The sequence below is a fragment of the Nelumbo nucifera genome, chromosome 5 (genome assembly GCF_055504915.1).
Source record: "Nelumbo nucifera cultivar China Antique chromosome 5, China Antique-T2T, whole genome shotgun sequence".
Taxonomy (NCBI): Eukaryota; Viridiplantae; Streptophyta; class Magnoliopsida; order Proteales; family Nelumbonaceae; genus Nelumbo; species Nelumbo nucifera.
Window position 1 is genome coordinate 25,050,594 of NC_142653.1, and position 19,732 is coordinate 25,070,325.

The 19,732-nt window shown below is 36.1% G+C and overlaps 1 protein-coding gene across 3 annotated transcripts; it reads left to right on the forward strand.

The window, feature by feature from the left end:
- The first annotated feature begins 495 nt into the window (after positions 1-495).
- On the forward strand, positions 496-19,673 carry MRL1 (Pentatricopeptide repeat (PPR) superfamily protein). Of its 3 annotated transcripts, XM_010256859.3 has the most exons (20): positions 517-954; positions 1,740-2,386; positions 2,471-2,523; positions 2,661-2,889; positions 3,129-3,192; positions 3,326-3,470; positions 3,583-3,698; positions 4,039-4,167; positions 4,456-4,629; positions 5,929-6,093; positions 11,029-11,169; positions 13,382-13,481; positions 15,745-15,853; positions 15,954-16,045; positions 16,286-16,376; positions 17,487-17,718; positions 17,810-17,902; positions 18,391-18,439; positions 18,815-18,908; positions 19,026-19,673. In XM_010256859.3, the coding sequence occupies exons 1-20, from the start codon at positions 616-618 to the stop codon at positions 19,258-19,260; spliced, it is 3,297 nt and encodes a 1,098-aa protein (XP_010255161.2). In that variant the 5' UTR covers positions 517-615; the 3' UTR covers positions 19,261-19,673. The 3 variants fall into 3 exon arrangements, with proteins under 3 accessions (XP_010255160.1, XP_010255161.2, XP_088744143.1); XM_010256858.3 differs by having other exon boundaries at positions 496-954; positions 1,740-2,523; XM_088888017.1 differs by having other exon boundaries at positions 534-954; positions 1,747-2,523.
- The last annotated feature ends 59 nt before the right edge of the window (positions 19,674-19,732 follow it).

Consider the following 19,732-nt stretch of genomic DNA (forward strand, 5'->3'; position numbering starts at 1 on the left):
CAGATATATATTTCCAGAAAATATATATTCCAATATATTTGTATGTATATTTTTGTTTATATATATATTTCTAAAATACATGTTTCGGTTTTAAATATATTTCTAGAAAACTAGGTGGCCATAGGGGGCATGGATGAACTTAGAGCCGAAACCGATCCAAACCGACCCAACCCGACTCAAACTGACTAGGTCGGTTTTGCTTAACACTGGGTCGGTTTCAGTTTCCATCTCAGGTAACCCGACCAGGTCGGGTTGGTTGAAAAAACCTCAATAAACCGACCCAACACGACCCGTGAACAGCCCTAATAGCAGAAACAAAGTAGAAGCCTTTCACTTTACACTGTGATGGCCAAACATCGTTAGGGTACAAATTTAAATCCGGTTCTATTTTCCATCGAATCACTAACCGGCGCCAACTTTTTTATCGGTGTAAAACTGAATTTACACCTGAAACAAACGCAGCCTAAAACAAAAAGATATGCCACGTTAGCAACGCATGGATTAGAAACCATGTATCTCTCTCTTCCCTCCACACACACAGTTTCACTGTTTCAGTCACCTTTCCACGTTTCTTTCTCTTCCCTCTCCCGCTCCCTTTCTCTGCGTCTGGCTTCCATGGATGTGAATTTATCTGCAAAAGCCCAGAATCTAACCTTGATCTCCTGTTTTACTATCTCTTCGTCCTACTCTTCTTCTTCTTCTTCTTCGACTTCGTCACCTCGATTTTGTTCTCTTCGAAGAGAATTTCTTGGCTCTTGTGACCGCTTGAGGTTTCCTGGTGCTCGTTCTCGAAGGAAATGCAAGAAATTAGGGTTTCTGATTCAATCCCCCCGACTTCTCCCCAGAGCGTCTTTGTATTCAAAACCGTTTCTTGTCATTGTCGCTATCGCCACTTTCTCGGCCCTTACTGTAGTTTATTCAGTTCATACCAGAAGAAAGAAGGATGCGCAAGAGGTGAGTTGAGATTTTGGAGTTCTTTTCCTATCTTTTCTTTTCTGTAATCTGAGCTTGCTTGAATTCATCTTGTTGTTTGATGTTGTATGTGAAAGTTGCTTGAATTTGTCATTTGCTGTTATTTCTCTGGATTTTTTTTATCTCGTTTTGTGATGCAAATAGTTTCTTCCCAACCTTTGTGAGCTGAGAGTATAAGTCCAGTATTCGTAGTTTGTCAGAACTCACAGGCAATTAGAAACATTTGTGCTCGAACATCTTTGCAAGTCCCGATGTAGTCGCTATGGACGCATCAAATGTTATCTGGTTTGCCCCTGATAAGCCTTTTTCTTTCTTTCTTTCATCTAAAAGAACCTATCGAGGGCGAAGTGCAAAACATTTCATGCGTCCATAGCGGTCACATTAAACACTCAATTGACCCAGAATATGACTCTAATTTCTTATGTTTCTGCTCCACCGACAAAATCAAGGGATTAATCCTCCCTTCACTGGGCATGGACTAAATGCGATGTGCAGAATCTAAAGTCCTATAAGATCTCTCTTGGAGCATTTAACTCTGGCTGGGTTAACATTTTATTATTTCATGTTTTTTTGCTAATCTTCACTAAAGCATCAACGATAAGCATTCTTTGCTATACTGGGCATTTGGCATGCTAAATTCATCATCTATAATAGATTTAGGCATTTTTGTTTGCCTTCTAGGAGTGACAATGTAATTTACCTTCATTTATGAAAGAACAGTGTTGTAAAGCCAACATTCTAATACTTATGCAATTTCATTTCCATAGTCTTCAGGTACCCAAGATCCTGACGAATTTCAGAATCTTGCATTATCCAAACAAAGCAGAGATTTCACTAATCAGAGTGTTGATAATCAGATTCTGGATCTTGAAAAAATTAGTGATGGAACCCCCGCAGAAGAATTAAAAGCTATATTTGAAGAAACCAGTGAGAAGGGGCATAATAATTTAGAGAAAGAGGTGCAGTTGTCCCAGTTTAAGAAAACTGCTTTGATGTTTGAAGAAAGCCCCTTCACTGAAGCATCAGAGTTATCATATTCTGTTTGCAGTACCAAAAGTTCTATTTTGACAAAGGAAACAGAAAGCATGGATCCAACTCTTTCATCTCCTGTACTTGGTGAATCAGCTTCTGGAGAAAAAGTACGTTTTGCAAAGGATATGCCAGAGTTGGTGTTAAAAGGATATCAAGAGGAAGCTGTTCCATGGTCTGAATTGTCTGGGCTACTGGTTGACCCTAAATCTAGTTCTGTCATTCATTTAAAGCATGTGCCTGCAGAAGTAAGTCAAGAACACCAATTCAAGAACGAATTGGATGATGAAGGTGAAGTTCAAGTTTCCACATATAATGGCTTCTTCAGGCCATCTTTCAGAGAAGAAATTCACACATTTTATGAAGAAAATCAGTCAGGAGTGAGGTCTATATCAAACTTCAGTAGTCTAAAAACAGTGCCTCCTCATATTTCCTTGAACAGTAACAGTAACTTTTCTTCATTGTTAAGGACTAACATGCTGAGCGGAGCAGAAGTGTCAGAAGGCTTGCATAATACTACAGGTTATGCCTTAATATCATTGCTTAACCTTTTTCTTTCTCTTACGTTAGTAGTGATGGTATTTTTGGGTTTCTTACTTTATGGACTTCATTTAAAACCTGTAAACTGACAAAAAATAAGGGTGCCTGTAAAATTTCAGATTATCATGAAAGAAAAATGCCTCTTTCATGTTATAAAGAAGGTTCTTGTCATAGAAGAAAAGACTTTCGAATAGGCAAGGGATTTCCAAGAGATACAGGGAAAAAACTTACACCTCAGAATGGTGACAGAAATTTACACCATCCTCAACCAAATGGTTTGCATGTCAGTGATAGAAATGATATATCAGGGTCTATTGATGCTTACAATCGCTTGCTAAGTGATGGAAGGTAAAACTTATCTTTAGCTTTTACATTTTGAATCATATTGATGTTCACATTCATGAGAAAATTTTTAAGCTTATGATTACAACTTATAAATTCAGGTCAAGCTGAATAAGTTCAGAAGCAGTTTTTTGTTACCAAATCAGATTTTGATGATTTATTTGACATGGTGGTAGCAGTTCATGGTTTATCTGTCATATTATATGCTTTCTGAACTTATCTTTTAAATTGTATTGATTTTCCAGGGTAACTGACTGTGTAGAATTGCTAGAAGACCTGGAAAGAAAGGGTTTGTTGGATATGAATAAGGTATGTCTGTTTCTCCTTCAGATAAAGTCAGTTCAACTGAGCCTTATCCCAACTAGTAAGGAACTTGGATTGACTCCATTCCTACTATGGCTATTATTTGAGTTTTGTTTCACCTTTTTTTCTTTCTTTCCAGGTATATCATGCAAAATTCTTTAACACTTGCAAAAGTCAAAAGGCTGTCAATGAAGCTTTTCGTTTTATAAAGCTGATTTCTAATCCAACCATGAGTACATTCAATATGCTTTTGTCTGTGTGTGCGAGTTGTCAAGATTCAGATGGTAATTGAATTTCACTGTCAACTTGTTGTTTAATTGGGTTTGCCCTGTCAGTCAGTCAGTCTAGATATAATTATACATTCATATGGTCTCTGATCTATTGATCTTCATATAGGAGCTTTCCAAGTTCTGCAATTTGTCAAGGAGGCTGGACTTAAGGCTGACTGCAAACTTTACACTACTCTAATATCAACTTGTGCTAAAAGTGGGAAAGTTGATGCTATGTTTGAAGTAAGGCATTCTTACTGAATTTCTCCTACTACAGGCAATTATTAGTATTTGAATTTTTATCTTCTCGCATTTTCACTTCATGATGTCTTTCATACATCTCCTGGTCTCTGCAAGAACAAAACTTTAGGGTGCATTATTTCACATTGCTTTCTCATTGATGTCTGGCAAGTGTAATCAATGTGACCCAGCACAGCTATATATGTACGTATGTAAATAGTTAGAAATGCTTTGATGCAAGGTTGTCCAGATTGATGTTTTGTATCATGGCTGGCATGTAATCTATCCTTTTTCTGCCTTATGAGTTTTCCTCAATTGAACGGATCAGAAGTTGTCTCCATAGGTCTTTCATGAAATGGTTAATGCTGGAGTAGAACCAAATGTTCATACATATGGAGCATTGATCGATGGCTGTGCTAGGGCTGGTCAGGTGGCTAAGGCTTTTGGTGCCTATGGAATAATGAGATCCAAGGTATGTAGTGTATTATAGGCTTGTATTTTATCTTACATTGAGGGCCTTGGACCACTGTTATGTAGAAGATACTTTTTTCTATTATTATGCTCTGGAAGTTGTTTATGTTCTAGATCCAAAGCATCTGTACCCTACTTAGCTTTCCATTGTAATGACAATTTGAAAGCTATAATTGACCCAAGCATGTTCTCCAAAAAGATGTGGTTGCTGAGTCACTCATTCTTGTATGTTTCTATATTTGAGTTCCGAAATAAATCTTCACACTGAGCAAGGTTTTATATGCAGTAGAAAGTGAAGCCTGATCGAGTTGTATTCAATGCACTTATCACTGCATGTGGTCAATCAGGAGCAGTGGATCGTGCTTTTGATGTCTTAGCAGAAATGAGAACTGAGAACCAGCCCATAGACCCAGATCATGTCACTGTTGGTGCTTTAATAAAGACGTGCACACAAGCTGGTCAGGTGAGCTTGTTACCTTTTTTTTTTTCTTTGTTGAAATTTGAAAATCATCAGGTGATTTTCACTTGGATAACTACACATCTCTTTTTTATTCTATCCTGTTGTTGGTATTGTTGATTTAATTAATATAAATGTAGTTTATCAATGTTTGAAATGTTGGTTCAAATCTAAATGTTAACCAATTTAAAAATAAGAAAATGTCAGAAATATTGGAAATTATGTATAAATTTATTATAAATTTTTATAACACTGTAAATATTAATATATGAAAATATCTGTTAATATTTTTTGAAGTTATAAAATGACATACCCTTTTAAATAACTATATCATTATAGAATGATAAAAATGATGCTCTTAAAATTTTTGTACCATTTCAAGATGACCTCCTACTTTGCTTGGAATAAATTAAGGGTTTAAAAATTATTTTATAATACCCAGTAAATAGCTATAAACTTTATTGTGCTTTGCTTTGTTTAATATAAAAGTTATGATTTATATATGAATATAAAAAGACAAATCAGGATCCATGACCATGAGAGTTTGGCAAAAGCTTTTGCACCAACTGCCAATCTGACACAACCCTCCTCCTTTATTTGGGCTTAGGACTGGCAATGTAAGACAAGCTCATACTGGCTGCTGGCAGAATTTTTCCTAACTCTTACAAGAGTTTGAAATATTAAAGTATTGACTTTATTTCATTAAAATATGTATAATTAAAAATAATTTATAAAGGAAAATAATAAAGAAATAGTATCTATAATGATAAACTCAAAAAAATAATGGGCTCGAAGAGTATAGTGTCACATAGAAACATATTATGTGGATGATATCTATGAGAGGACCATTACTTGGTGCAATGGTAAAATCTCAGGCTGGCAAGCGTGAGAACATGGGCTTGTATCTCGCTGTCTGAGAGTGGCCACTTTGTACCAAAGGTTAGGACTGTATCCAGTCTACACCTCCTAAGACCCCAGATAGCTGGGACCAACATTGGGTAATCAGTAATGGCCTTTCTTTTATATGCCATATCTATGTACATGTAAATTGGAATAACTAATAAAAATCTTACATTAATATAATTAACAAAGTAGAACTTTTTGATAACAATATAGAGGATTTTTAACAGACTAGAGAATATTTCAAGACATATCACTAATATTTTGTGTTTGTACATATGGAAATGGAAATATGTCATATTGGGAAATTTGTATACATTTTAAACCATGGATAAATTCTTTCCCTTTATATAGGAAATTGTCTCCTTGTTTAAAATAATACTATAGGCAAATGACTTATTTCAGGTTGATCGGGCACGAGAAGTATACATGATGATCCATGAATATAACATCAAGGGCACCCCTGATGTTTACACTATTGCTGTTAATAGTTGCAGCCAGACGGGTGATTTGGATTTTGCACTGAATATCTACAGTGACATGAGAAGAAATGGCGTCGTTCCTGATGAGGTATTCTTTTTTCAACATTGGAATGTTAATATGGAAGTGGAACATGAAAAAAGAGCTAATGCCATTTCTTCCACTTTTGGTATGTAAGCTGGATTATGTCAATCAATGGAGCCTGTTTTTCTTTTTGACAAATTACAATTTTCCATGTAAAACAGAGTTATATACAAGAAAACACCAAAGAGGAATCAAAAGGTTCCATCCAAGGAAAAAAATCGAGAGAGGGGAAAACTTAAAACAATTCATCATGCCATGTAAAACTATTAAAAGATCTCTAATGCATTCTGATGCACCTAAGAAGCAGGAAAAAACTGGCAAGCAACCAGATTGAAGATAGATTCATAAAACATAAGAATAGTACCCAATGATTGAAAATACCCTCTCCCCCAAACACAAATACACAGAAATGAAAAGGATAAAACAATAAACAGGAACCTGATATGAGAACACATAAAGAAGTCTTTCCTCCACAACGTCACAACAGAATGACAGATTACTCATTATCAAAGCCAGTGCCACCTTCATTGCATGCCAAAACCTAAGCGAGGGGTTTCTAGGGAAACTCTTTTTTGGGCATGCTTGTAAGGCTACTGTGAATGGGGGGATCACCTTCCTTGGAAGGTGATAGTTGTACTAATTTTCTTTAAAAGTTCATGAAAGTTACGATTTCCTATAAAAAAAATCCCAAACTGTAAGACTTTGTACACTATCAGTAGAAAAATTGGTTTACAATAAATTACAAGTTATACAGTAAAATGTATAAAATTATAAATTAGTGAAAATCATAAACTTATACCTTTATATCTTGTTCCTACCAATCTTCAGAGCTTTCTTTTTACCTTTTGTTATGTGAAGATTATATTTAAGGAAAGCATAGGGAAAGCTCCTCAAACAAGAATGAATACAAAGAAGAATCAACAAGGAGTTTGGGTATTGGAGTTATAGAAAGACAAAGAAGGGCAACCTCAGATCAAGGATAAGAAATGGAAAAAAAGCTAACATCAGCAAACTTAGAGGAATACCAATGCATTAACAGCCATCTCAGTTTCACAATAACCCCTTCCAATGATACGTTGCTTACTCTCCAAGAACTTGCAGGCATTCCTTCTAAATATGCCAACATATTTGCAGCTCAAAGAAGTTGGATGTGCCTAAAGAACTCCAAACTTTATTAGGAGCCAGACCTGAACTTGCCATGGTGGATCTAAAACTTGGAAGCAAGTGAATAACGTTCTCTTTGGCCATTTTACACAGTAAGCACAACTTTGTCATGGTTCAATTCCTTCTCACCAAGTGACTATTAGTAAGGATATTATCAAGAGAAGTGAACCTTATACAAAGGCAATTTTTATGGAATGGAACACCCTCAAATCTCCTTTGATGGAAATGAAATATCTCTAGGTGGGTTCATACAGAAGCAGACAAGATAAAGAAGCCATCACCAGACATGCTGCTTGTGTCTAGTATTATGCCCCTCTGGTATTTATCAAAAAAAAAAAAAAATTATGCCCCTATATACTCTTATTCATACAACACTGTACATTATCCTGGTAGAAAGGACAAAAACAATGATGTTTCCTCCCCCCCCTCTTTTTCTTTTCAAGGGCATCCTGCTTACAGCCCATCCTCTGACTGAACATTTAATTTCCATGAAACAAGGAGAAAGACAAGACTCCTTGGTGCTTTTGTTTTCCTCCTCAAAGTGAAATAGTCTTTTTGGTAAGTGGACTAGCAAAAGCAGGGTTTGGTTCATAATAACCTTGATCAATCGTATTTCGTAAATCTCAGTAATATACTTTTACTTTTTTAATTATTGTTGTTGCTGTTTTTGTTTGGCAGAATTATATTGTATCTTATAAGTAAAATCCTTCACAAGATGTATAAAAAATGGCGTTGGAAAATTTTGGCATGGAGAATAGCTCTACATTGATTCCATTTGTTGGCCAACGGAAGAAAGAGAGAATTTTATATCCCAATTGGAGTGGGATGGACAAATTTTAACTAGGGAAGATGACATAGCACAAGCCTTGGTGAACCACTTCAAATCTTCTTTGCTGTCAGTGGAGGTGTTAGAGAGAGTTTGGGTGACTTTGAGTGGAGGGCCGGCCCCGAGAAGCCAGAAGCGTCCCACCCGAAAGACTATTGACCTATAAGCCTGGTGGGAAGTTTGTATAAAATCATTTCCAAGGTTTTGGCCGAAAGGATTAAGAAAGTCCTCCCTTGCTTGATCTCTCCAAACCAAGGTGCCTTCATTTTCGGAAGACAAATAATAGATCAAATCCTCATTGCAAATGAATGTGTGGAGTATAAGGGCCAGAAAAAGGAGAAAGGCATGGTTTATAAGCTTGATCTTGAGAAAGCCTATGATTTGGTGGACTGGGAGTTTCTTCTAGAAGTTTTGAGGCGTAGAGGCTTTGGAGTGAGGTGGTGTAAATGGATAAAGGGATGTATCTCCTCTTGTCATTATTCCATCTTGGTTAATGGGGTAGCTAGGAACTTTTTCCCAGTTAAGAGGGGTCTTAGACAAGGGGATCCCCTTTCCCCCTTCCTTTTCACCCTAGTAGCCGATGTCTTAAGTGTTCTAATTGCTAGGGCTGATTCTAATAATTTGATCAGAGGTTGGAGAATTGGGAGGGACACAGTGGTGGTTACTCATCTTCAATTTGCAGACGATATTATTGTTTTTTGTGGAGTGGAGCAAGAGGAGTTAATCAATTTGAAGAGGTTGGTAAATCAGTTTGAAAAGGCCTCTAATCTCAAAATTAATTGGGGAAAGAGCTGTGTGGTAGGGGTTAATAAATCGGAAGAAGAGGTAGGAATTCTTGCTAGAGTGTTGGGATGTGAAGCTAGTGATTGGCCGTTAGAGTATCTAGGATTACCTTTAGGAGGGAATCCAAAGTCGGAAAGCTTTTGGTACCCAGTTTTGGAAAGATTCTCAAAGAGACTAGTAGGATGGAAGAGAAATTACATCTCTCTGGGAGGAAGAATTACCCTAATAAAATCAACTTTGGCAAACTTACCAATTTACTTCCTTTCTACCTTCAAGATCCCCACTAGTGTGGCTTTTAAACTGGAGAAATTAATGAGAGATTTCTTATGGGAACCAGGGGATACAAAGAAAGATCACTTGGTGAAGTGGGAGGTGGTCTCTAGAAGTAGAGATAGTGGAGGGTTGGGTATAGGAAACATAAAGCTAAGGAATACAGCCTTTTTGGGAAAGTGGTTATGGAGACTACCTCTGGAACAGAACAACTTGTGGCACAAAGTGATAGTGAGTTTACACGGGGTGGCAGAAAATAGGTGGGATACTGGTCTTGATCCTAGGGCATCCTGGTCATCTCCTTGGAAAGCTATCCATGGTGTTTTACCCTCATTTCTTCCATTTATCAGACTTGATGCTTGTGCAGGGAATAAAGTCCGATTCTGGGAAGATGTTTGGTTTGGGGATGTCTCCCTCAAGGATAGATTCCCGTCCATCTACTCTCTTTCGTTGAATAAAGAAAAAACCATTTCCTCTGTCTATCTGAATGGTAACTCTTGGGATTTGGGTCTGAGGAGGGGGTTGAGGGAGTCCGAAATGGGTATGGCTGATGATCTGATTGCCCTTCTTAATACTCTGTTCCTTGATCAGTCTTGCTTGGATAGTAGAATTTGGTCAGCCTCTCCTTCTGGGTTTTTCACTAGTGCTTCTTTTTACAATGCTCTTCTCGATTCATCTAACTTGGCAGGAACCTTCCCAACAAAGGAGGTTTGGTGTAACCTTGTACCCCAAAACATAAGGGCCTTTTGCTGGGAGGTAGTACTCCAGAAAATCAACAACTTAGATATGCTGCAAAAAAGAAGGCCAAACTATTGCCTTTCACCCCACGTGTGTAGCCTCTGCTTGGCCTGTGGTGAGACCATTACACACTTATTTATATCCTGTCCTTTTGTAGCCTTTGTTTGGAATTGGTTTTCCTCTCTTTGGATGCAGGTGGACCCCTCCTTCGGATGTAGTAAGAATCTTTGATCCGAACTTCTTTAGACCTCCAAAGAAGGGGAGAGCATTGTGGAGAGCAACAAGAGCAGCTCTTTTGTGGTCAATTTGGGAAGAAAGAATCAATAGGATCTTCCAGGGTTCTGAAAGATCTAAGGAGCAAATAATTGACTACATATCTACCAAGGTCATTCATTGGGTTAAAGCATCCCCTTTATTTAAAGATTATTCAGCTGATGATTTGTTTAGAGGATGGTACACTGGCAAACTCTTCCTCATTGAGGTCTGTGTTAAAGGAGCAATGGATCCCTCCTGCACATCATTGGGTGAAGCTGAACTTCGATGGGAGTTCCTTAGGAAACCCGGGTCCCTCTGGGGTGGGAGGAGCTTTCAGAGACAGGGAGGGCAGACTGGTTGCACTGTATTCAGGTCCGATAGGTGATAGACACTCTTTGAGAGCAGAGATTATGGCCTTGCTAGTAGCTGACTCAATCATCAGTTGTACATGGCATTTCTTCTTGAGCTTAATAAAAGTTTCTTGTTACCTACTTTTTTTTTGAGATAGTTAACGTATAAATGTATAATACTTGATGTACAATCAAATTTTGTTTCAGTTCTATGCAGTAACTGTACAAAACCACTCTCTAGTCTCTCTACATTGGCATTTTAAGCAAAAAAGTGTTGCCTTATAGAATATTTCCTGATCTCACATTCTTTAATTCTTTCCACTGAACCATGAGAAGTCCTTGGCCACTGCACTCCTAATAACTTCTGTGACATCCTATTCCTGGTTGTAAAAAATTCTTCTGTTTCTATCTCCCCATTCCAGAAGCCTACTTTGTAATCCCATTTCAGCATTTTCTTTTCTTTGATTTGCCATGTCATATTTCACTGTAACTTTTTGCCCTAGAATTCTTTTGCAGCATGAACTTAAGAAATTTCTTGGTCTTTTAAACTTGCAGATGTTCCTCAGCGCTTTAATAGATGTTGCCGGGCATGCTGGCAAGTTAGATGTTGCCTTTCAAATCATAGAGGATGCCAAAAAACAAGGAATGCAACTTGGAAATGTATCATATAGCTCATTGATGGGAGCCTGCAGCAATGTATGTACCATCTGGTGGTTCCAATGTTGAATTTGCCTTTTTTTTTATAATGTGTATTTTTTATTAGTAAGATAATTCTGTAATTAATGCAAAAGTAAAAGGAGAAGATACCCCTATACAAAAAGTTTATTATTTTATCAGTAACAGAGATTCAGATTTTATTATTATAGTGTGAAAAGAACTCATCCCAGAAAACAGAGTTGAAGAAAGTACAAAAAACAGCCTATGGCTAATCTATATTGTGATGTGGACGTTTTTATTGGGAAGACATATCACAGCCGGCAGCAGCAGTAAAGGGAGCAAGATTTGCTGATTCTCATCTAATCTAATTCTAGCTAGATACAGTTCTTATCTTATCAGTTCAGTAGGATAGATTAAGGGAGTCTTATCTTATCAGTTCAGTAGGATAGATTAGTAGGAGTCTTCCTAAAAGTAGGATTCTTATCTCTTGTAATCTCCTATTTAAGGAGCTGATTTTATTCAATAAAGGCATCAAAAATTTCAGTCAAGAAAGAGAGCAAGGAGAGTTAGGTGATCTCTTGGACAAATCACCGTTAGGGCGCCAAGATAGGTTCATCAAGAGCAGGGAGGAACAAGGGAAAACAGGAGGTTTTCCCCGTGGACCGACTCGTGACGAAATCCTATTCCCGGGCCCATAACATATTGTATATACAAAATTTCAACTTTGTTACAATTATATCCCTGAACCTGGCTCAAAAAGGTACTATTATAAGCATTTTTTTTTGAAATAGGTAAAGTATACTATTATAAGCATTCAGCTTCATGCACAACATATACATCAATCCACTCCTTCCAGTGCTTACAAAAAGAACAGAAGGTTAGTTCTTTAAAATCAGCAAGGATGGTATCCCAAGAGAAAAAAAATGGGTATTCCATGGCCCACACTATGTTACCCAGACATGGCAAAGACATGGCTGGACAAGGTGTACAATACAGAATTTACACTAAAAATTGAAGTGTCCGACATGGTACAGCACTCTTGTACAAGTATCATAGGTTCAAAGATTTCTTGTCTCTCCAAATGCTCCTGTAAATTGCAAAAGAGTCAAGCTCCAAAGAATACCACCTTGCTTGCTGAAACCCCTATAAGTCAAGAATTATTTTGACAAACTCACCTAGGATTTCCAATTGTCTTCCAAAGAGTTTTACACAGTCCTTTCTTTAATCAAAATATTGCAATGAGTTAATAGGTTTAGCAGGTATCTGGCTGGCACATATTGTACATGCATCAATCGTTTTTTTCCCTTTGATGAGCAACAGTAAAAGATGCTTTATTACTGAAAAAGGAGTTGCAGCATATCCAAAAATTTCAATATCCATATATAAATGAATGTGCTAATATTCCCCATAAAAAATTTTCCCTTGTAGCTCCCAATTTAGCTAGGGAATCAGCTAGCCTATTGACTGATCTAGGTGTCCACGCAAATGAGGCATTTAGTTTGGCAGCTAGGGCTCTAACTTCTCTAACTAGAATTCTAAGTGGCCAAGCTACTGCTTCCCCTTGTTTGATCAATTTTTTACAACTTGACAACCCCCTTCAACAAGTAATTCCATGCATATTGGATAAACAAAGTCTTAAACCCTTGATTAGTGCTAACAGTTTTAAACTAAGAGTCTATGTCTCTAGGATAAGCTTAAAAGGATGTACCCCCTGTCATCTCTATAGCTCACCAGATAGTCCTGGGGTTGCCTAGACTGCACCTGTTAAAGTTCAATTTATTCCTGCCCATCTCCACTGCTTGCTATCCATATTATTCCTAATTTGTCTCCTAATGGATCAACCTGCTACATTCTGCCACCATGCATACATCTATCATGGCACCTCTTGAAATAAGATTATCAAGTGTGTCATCATATGCTTGTTCCTATGGATAGTTTGTAAATTGTAATTAATGGAGATAAGTATGTGGAACTGTGTCAGCTGACACCAGACAATTTTGGTCAAATAAATTTAGTGTTTATGTGGAGGTACTTACATCCCAGATTTCTGTTGGTTCCTCCATGCTTGTATTTTGAAATCTCTGCACTGCTTGTTGTATTTCATGCCTGATCCTAGCACATTTTCCAGGATTTACCACTTACTTTTGTCCCTTTTGTAATGCGTCTTTTCATTACTTTGTCAATAAATCTGTGTAGCTGTGAGAATTTGCACTGATGAATGTTAATAATAGGTGTTCAATTCTTATTTCAGGCAAAAAACTGGCAGAAGGCACAGGAACTATATGAGAATATTATGGCCATTAAATTGCATCCAACAGTCTCAATGATGAATGCATTGATCACTAGCTTATGTATGTTCCTTCTGGATTACCTCTTTAAACCATGTCATTTTAAACAAGAATGATTAGGATTCTATTCTACCTTATTCATTTTTATTGTGGGAAAATACTGGACTAAGATGGATGAGCCTAGCCTAACTGTAAGAACCATACCAGTCTGGAAGATCTAAGATCAAGCCAGACGCAGTAGAGTGGTCCAGCCTTGAGACAACAAGACATGGTGTCTTGAGTGGTGAAGACTGGATTCAATCCCAGTCATGGAGAAGCACCAACAACATGCTCTTCACTATCTGGCACCTTCAGCTTCCGTTCTACCTTTTGAAGTTCTATGTTTCCCTGTTTCAATCTAGAGTCATGTTAATGTAGCAATGATTCTATGAACTTCTATGTAGTTAACAAATACATTTTCTTTTTTATGTGCACAGTACCCTTTTTATGAACTATTCCTTGTAAACCCTTTATCACACGTTCTTGTAGTTTCACCTAAGAACCAACATGGTCTCACATGTATTGATCAAAATAAAAGTAGACTATCACATCTAAAAAATCATGAAGCTGACATTTAATAAAAAAAGCATGCTTGGAATGCTTATCATTCTATATTACTTGGAAATTTGTAATCGTATCGTAAATTGTAGAGAAAATTGAATTGAATGGAATTGTGAATCATATTGTAAATTGTAAGATTATTTCTATTTTTACAAAACTTGTAAAGAACAAAATATAGATATATTTAAAGGCAAAATATATTATAGAAAAGTGATTCTACCCTATTTTTAATCCATATCTACATGTATGTACCTAAATCAATAGAATTGGCCACTTATACAATAGAAGTCTAAGATGATATAATCAAATTTGACTTGAAAGTCAAATAATCTACATACAAGGATTCTGTTTCCTATATATGATGAAAAATGAACTCAATATATGGTTTAAATAACATAAATAAGTCAATTTTTAGTAAGGTATTTATAATAAGTCACCTTTGACAAAACTAACTATTAACAAAATAAAATGACAAAGTAGAGAACTAATTCTTAATTGAATTGATTTGAATTGCAAGAATCGTATAAATTGTAAGATATCTGATTCAAATCATAGGATTCAAACAATAATAATAAGATTTATGCATATTCAGATTCAGAAATAAGACTCAAAAATCATATCGTAAATCGTAAGATATTAACAACAATGGTTGTGCTAGAAAACTGGTGGATCTTTCTTTGTTATAATCTGTAACAATTTAGTGGATAATTTATATATAATTTATTGTTCTTCTTGTTGGAGTAAGGAAAGCAAAGGGAGTGGTTTGTCCTTTTGTATTTTTCATAGGGAGTAAAAAATCAATTATTTACTTGTTAAATGACAGGGATCAGTTTTCTACTTATATTTGTATTGCATTAAAACTATCTACATTCATGACCTATATAGTTAATTCAATTGAACTATGAAGATTTGCAATTAGAGGAAAAGTGGGTATGTCCAATAGATTATCTTGAAGTGGCCTGAATACTTTGATTTTGTATCAATAGGTATGTCCAAAGACCAGCATTTCCTATTACTTTGGGATCTTATTGTTGCTAAGTTAATAGCTCTGTTTATATGGTTTTAAAAGATGGATTATTTATCTGCTTTGCTTGTCTTCATAGACCTCTATATTAGAAATGGTAATTTACAAGCATTTATAAGAATTATATTCTAATCATCTTACTTATTATTTAATATGGTTGATAGTTAGTATATTATAGTTAATTATTATGAATATTGCATAGTTATACACTTTTTTCATCATTAACACTGATTAAAGAGAATTTATTGATATCCCTGCTGTAAAGAGAATCCTACATCAGGTTACAGTACAAGTCATGTAAAATAGAAAGTTCTGATAGAAACAAGAGTAAAAAAAGTGTAGAAGGCAAATACACTTATCAGCCTTGACAGTAGGCCCCTGAACTTCATGCTCCCTAGGATAAGTCCTGTCTAGGAACTCCTTCCCTTGCAAGACTATCTAGTGGTTTCACCTTTATAATTAGGAATATAAAATCTCAAGGTCCTCAAATTGCTACAGACAGACATTCAATAACAACTTGGCAGTCACCTTCAACTAAAAGACTTTACTTATGGTAAATCTATTTGTTCTATTAAGAAATAATACTTCCACTCACCAATAATGGCATGCTCCAATTATGATTTCTGTCATCTTTTGTTGCTTTGGTGGAATTGGATAACTGCAAATAAGGTTGAGGAATCATGTAGTCAGACATTCTTACAGGTGAGGGGAACCAACTGCAGAAGGCTGTTAAGGTTCTAGATGAAATGAAGGAAATAGGCATATGCCCTGAAAATATTACATACTCCATTCTTTTGGTAGCTTGTGAAAAGTAATTTCTCTACACTTTACTCTTTAGGTTTAACAATAATAAAGTTCTCAAGGCCTTTTTCAAACTATTCAGATTTAATTCTCCTCTCCTGTATTTGTAGGAAGGATGAGCTAGAATTAGGCTTCACACTCCTTTCTGAAGCCAAGAAGGAAGGCATTGTCCCTAACCTCATTATGTGCAGATGTCTGACTGGTAAGCTCATTGCACACTTCCGATTGATCAGCTTCTTTTTGTTATTTATACTCGTGATTATTTTGTTGCTCAGGAACTATTTCTTACTGTTTCTTTAAGCTTTAAAAATTATAGGTTTGGGTGCCTTTTGGCTTTGGTTTAAATGTACAAATGCCAAATGTTTAATCCAAATTTCTATAATTTCATTCATTTATTGTTTTTATGGAGCATAATGACCAATTAAATGTGATGCCTTGGAAGGGATGTGCTTACGGAGGTTTGAGAAGTCTTCTTCAATGGGTGAGCCTGTTCTATCCTTCAGTTCAGGAAAACCACAAGTCAACAATAAATGGTATATCATCTAAAGAGCTTCTGAGCTTGTTCCGTGTTTAATGAATGTAGACATTCACTATGATCATGCTTTTAACTTTTGATAAAATTGAGCTTTTTGTGTGGTCAGAATGTTTGCATAGGTAACTGATAACTTGTAACTTGTATTAATTAGCACTTTAAAATGTTAAGTAGCAGTACATAGCTCTGTCCAGAGCCACCCTTTTTTCTTACGAGTACAAACTAGCCCAAAATAAATGTTCCCTTGATACTCCTTGCTTTGGTAAAGTCTCACCTTTGATATTGCTACTCCTTTAATCAATTTATAGGCATGTCAGCACATTTACCATCACCTTAATCATCCGTTGGGTTGAGATATCAGTTTAGACATATATTATTGTGTTGTGACTTATTGATGGTCTTGATTCTGCAGTCCCCCACAAGGGATAGGCATTAGGCAATTGCTGAGCCTGACTAAAATGGAGAAATGATTAGAGGCTCCAAGGAGGTTGTATAAAAATATAGACTAATTGACTCCACATTCAAATGCCACATGGCTTCCATATATGCTGTCACATGGCATTCGCATGTCATTGACTTACATTCAAATGCCATTTGGCATGTACATGCATAAAACATTCTGTTGTATCCAAATGCCATTATTACTTTTACTTTAAAAAACATGTTTTTGAAAAATTTTCATCCAAATGGTTTTCAAAGTAAAAATACGAAAGTAAAAGTATTCCATGTGCTTTGTACTCTGGTATTATTAAGAGTATAAAGTACGAAGTACCACCAAACAATGCCTTAGATTCTTTATGTTTTTATTTTTATTTTTTATTTTTTTGTTATTCACACCTATGAATGATCAGGCTTCTTTCCACTTCACTCTTCTAAACTGAGTTGTTTGCCATCTAGTTAAACATAAGTTATCTCTATGCTTTGCGATTTTATTGCATTAACCATCCCATTTGTTTATTTTTGATAATTTATTTTCTCAGAGATTAAAGTTAGATGAAAGCCTTCATTCATGTCAAAACTATTAAATTTTGGACTGTTGAAAATTTGACTTAACACAAGTAACAATAAGAATTTTTCTCACAGTAATATTAATACCTTCATTTACTGACAGGACATCATTGGCCTTAATGGTTTACCGTGAAACAATTGTAGCTGGTGTCGTACCAACCATGGAAGTATTTTCTCAAGTTTTAGGATGCTTGCAGCTTCCTCGTGATACTTCTTTGAGAGAAAGACTTGTTGAGAATCTTGGTGTCAACACCAGTTCTTCAAAACACTCAAGCATATATTCATTGATAGATGGATTTGGGGAATATGATTCACGTTCTTTTTCTCTACTTGAGGTCAGTGAAAATTTAAAACCATTCTGACTACATTCTGAAATTTTGAATTTTTATAATTCTAGACATTAATTTAGCATTTTATAAATTTTAGGAAGCTGCTTCACTTGGTGTTGTTCCATGTGTATCCTTCAAAGAAAGTCCAATTGTTGTTGATACAAGGAAGCTGGACGTTCACACTGCAGAGGTGAGCCTGTTCATAACAAAAAGTGTGGAAGTACTAATGATTTCCCTGTAGAAGTATTCGTTTTATTTTTATTGAAAGCCTTAAGCTTGGGAACCTGGGAGCTCCACGTAGTGTTAGTTGGTCTTGAAATTTAAGCTAGCAATACCTTTTTAGTGCTTTAATTAATTGCACATTTCTGAAAAGTTTTAGGCAGCAACGTTATTTCTTACACTTTTTTGATGGAACCTATAGCAACTTATCTTTGTAAGACATTTTCTTAAGCTCAATACTTACCCTTGTGTTTGAAACTATGAAATCTCGTTCAGTTTATACAATTACATTGACATTATAGATGGTTATTGAAGTTAAAGTAATTCTCCTTGTTTCCATTTATCTTAGATCATGACAATTTTCTAGGTTTAGAAAACCAATTTTCAGTGCATCAGGACCATCATTTATTTGATGCTTCATGACAACATCTTACTGTTTCCTCTCTGTAAACTGTTCAGGTTTATTTCTTAACAATTTTGAGAGGTCTCAAGCATCGTCTTGCTGCTGGTAATACTATCTCCAGATATTTGATTTCCTGAAGTCAATTTTATACATTGCTAGGATCTTTGCAACTTTCCACATTTTCAAACTAAATTGGAGCTGCCCATCATAGGGGTGATGAACTTGTTGGACTCAACACAAAAATTATATTCCCTAATTGTTTTAGAAACCAAATAAGAAGAAACCATAGGCTGAATATTTAGATGCTCAATCTCATGCTTATTATGGGTTTGTTTCAATTTTCACCAAATTAAATAGGCTTGGAACAGCTGCAAGTTGCCCCCATTTAGACAAAATTACCATTTAGGAAATAAATATACCCTGCATAGACTTCTGAACTTAAAATTCTTTGCTGCTCGTGCTTCTTTGGATTTTGTGCAGGTGCAAAGTTGCCCAATGTAACAATATTACTGCCTCTTGAGAAAACAAAATTTATGTCCAACAAGGGAAATAGAACGATTAATTTGGCAGGAAGGTGAGAAATGCTTCTATTGAACTACAACATAGTTTTGGTCTCCCTTATCTCTTTTGAGCAAAATGTAGATTTCCATAATCAATTTGTTTAGGATGCTCATTGCATTTAGTTTGACAGGATTGGTCAGGCCATTGCATCCTTGCTGAGGAGGCTACGACTAACCTATCAGGGAAACGAGTCATATGGGAAAATAAGAATCAATGGACTTGCCTTAAAACGATGGTTTCAACCCAAGCTTGATTCACCCTTCAGTGGAAAACCGGCAGAGTTGAGCTCATCGCCAACAAGACTAGGTAAAGGAATCAGTGACCAGCAGCGCAGCATCCGAAGTAGTAAATTATCATTGGAATAAGATTCTTTCTGCTGATGCCAACCAGAAAGTAATTAAGAGAAACGGTCAAATCTTGTACTCTTCCAAAGAAATCGATGCATCAAAAGGATCACCCTTGAAGCCAAGGTATACACTTTACTGCATCAAGGGCAAAAGAGAAATTATTCCTTTCTATTATCATTGGATAAAGTGGTGGGGAACACGTATTAAAAAGAGAATGAAGGGCTTGAAGGGCTTGAAGGGCTTTTGCGCTTTACTAGTAATATAGTAAAAGTTCCGTTAGCCCATTCACCACTGCACACGTCCAGTTTTGTAGCCAGATCCTGGATCTCATGAGATTAAACCTATTTTTGTCCTATAAAATCTCCATATGGACCTGCTTTGCAGTTGAAGCTTATCTAAATGTAGCACGTTTAACTAGTTACAACTGCTGCAAACGGTTATCCTTCTGCTCGTACTTTTCCTTTATTTACCATACATGAATAAACGATTG

Excerpts from the sequence above, each read along its gene's own strand:
- MRL1 (XM_010256858.3), top strand. The coding sequence starts at position 511 with ATGTATCTCTCTCTTCCCTCCACACACACAGTTTCACTGTTTCAGTCA. Across the intron at positions 17,719-17,809 it reads GTTCTTTTTCTCTACTTGAG|GAAGCTGCTTCACTTGGTGT; the intron begins GTCAGTGAAAAT and ends TATAAATTTTAG. Across the intron at positions 18,909-19,025 it reads ACGATTAATTTGGCAGGAAG|GATTGGTCAGGCCATTGCAT; the intron begins GTGAGAAATGCT and ends TTAGTTTGACAG.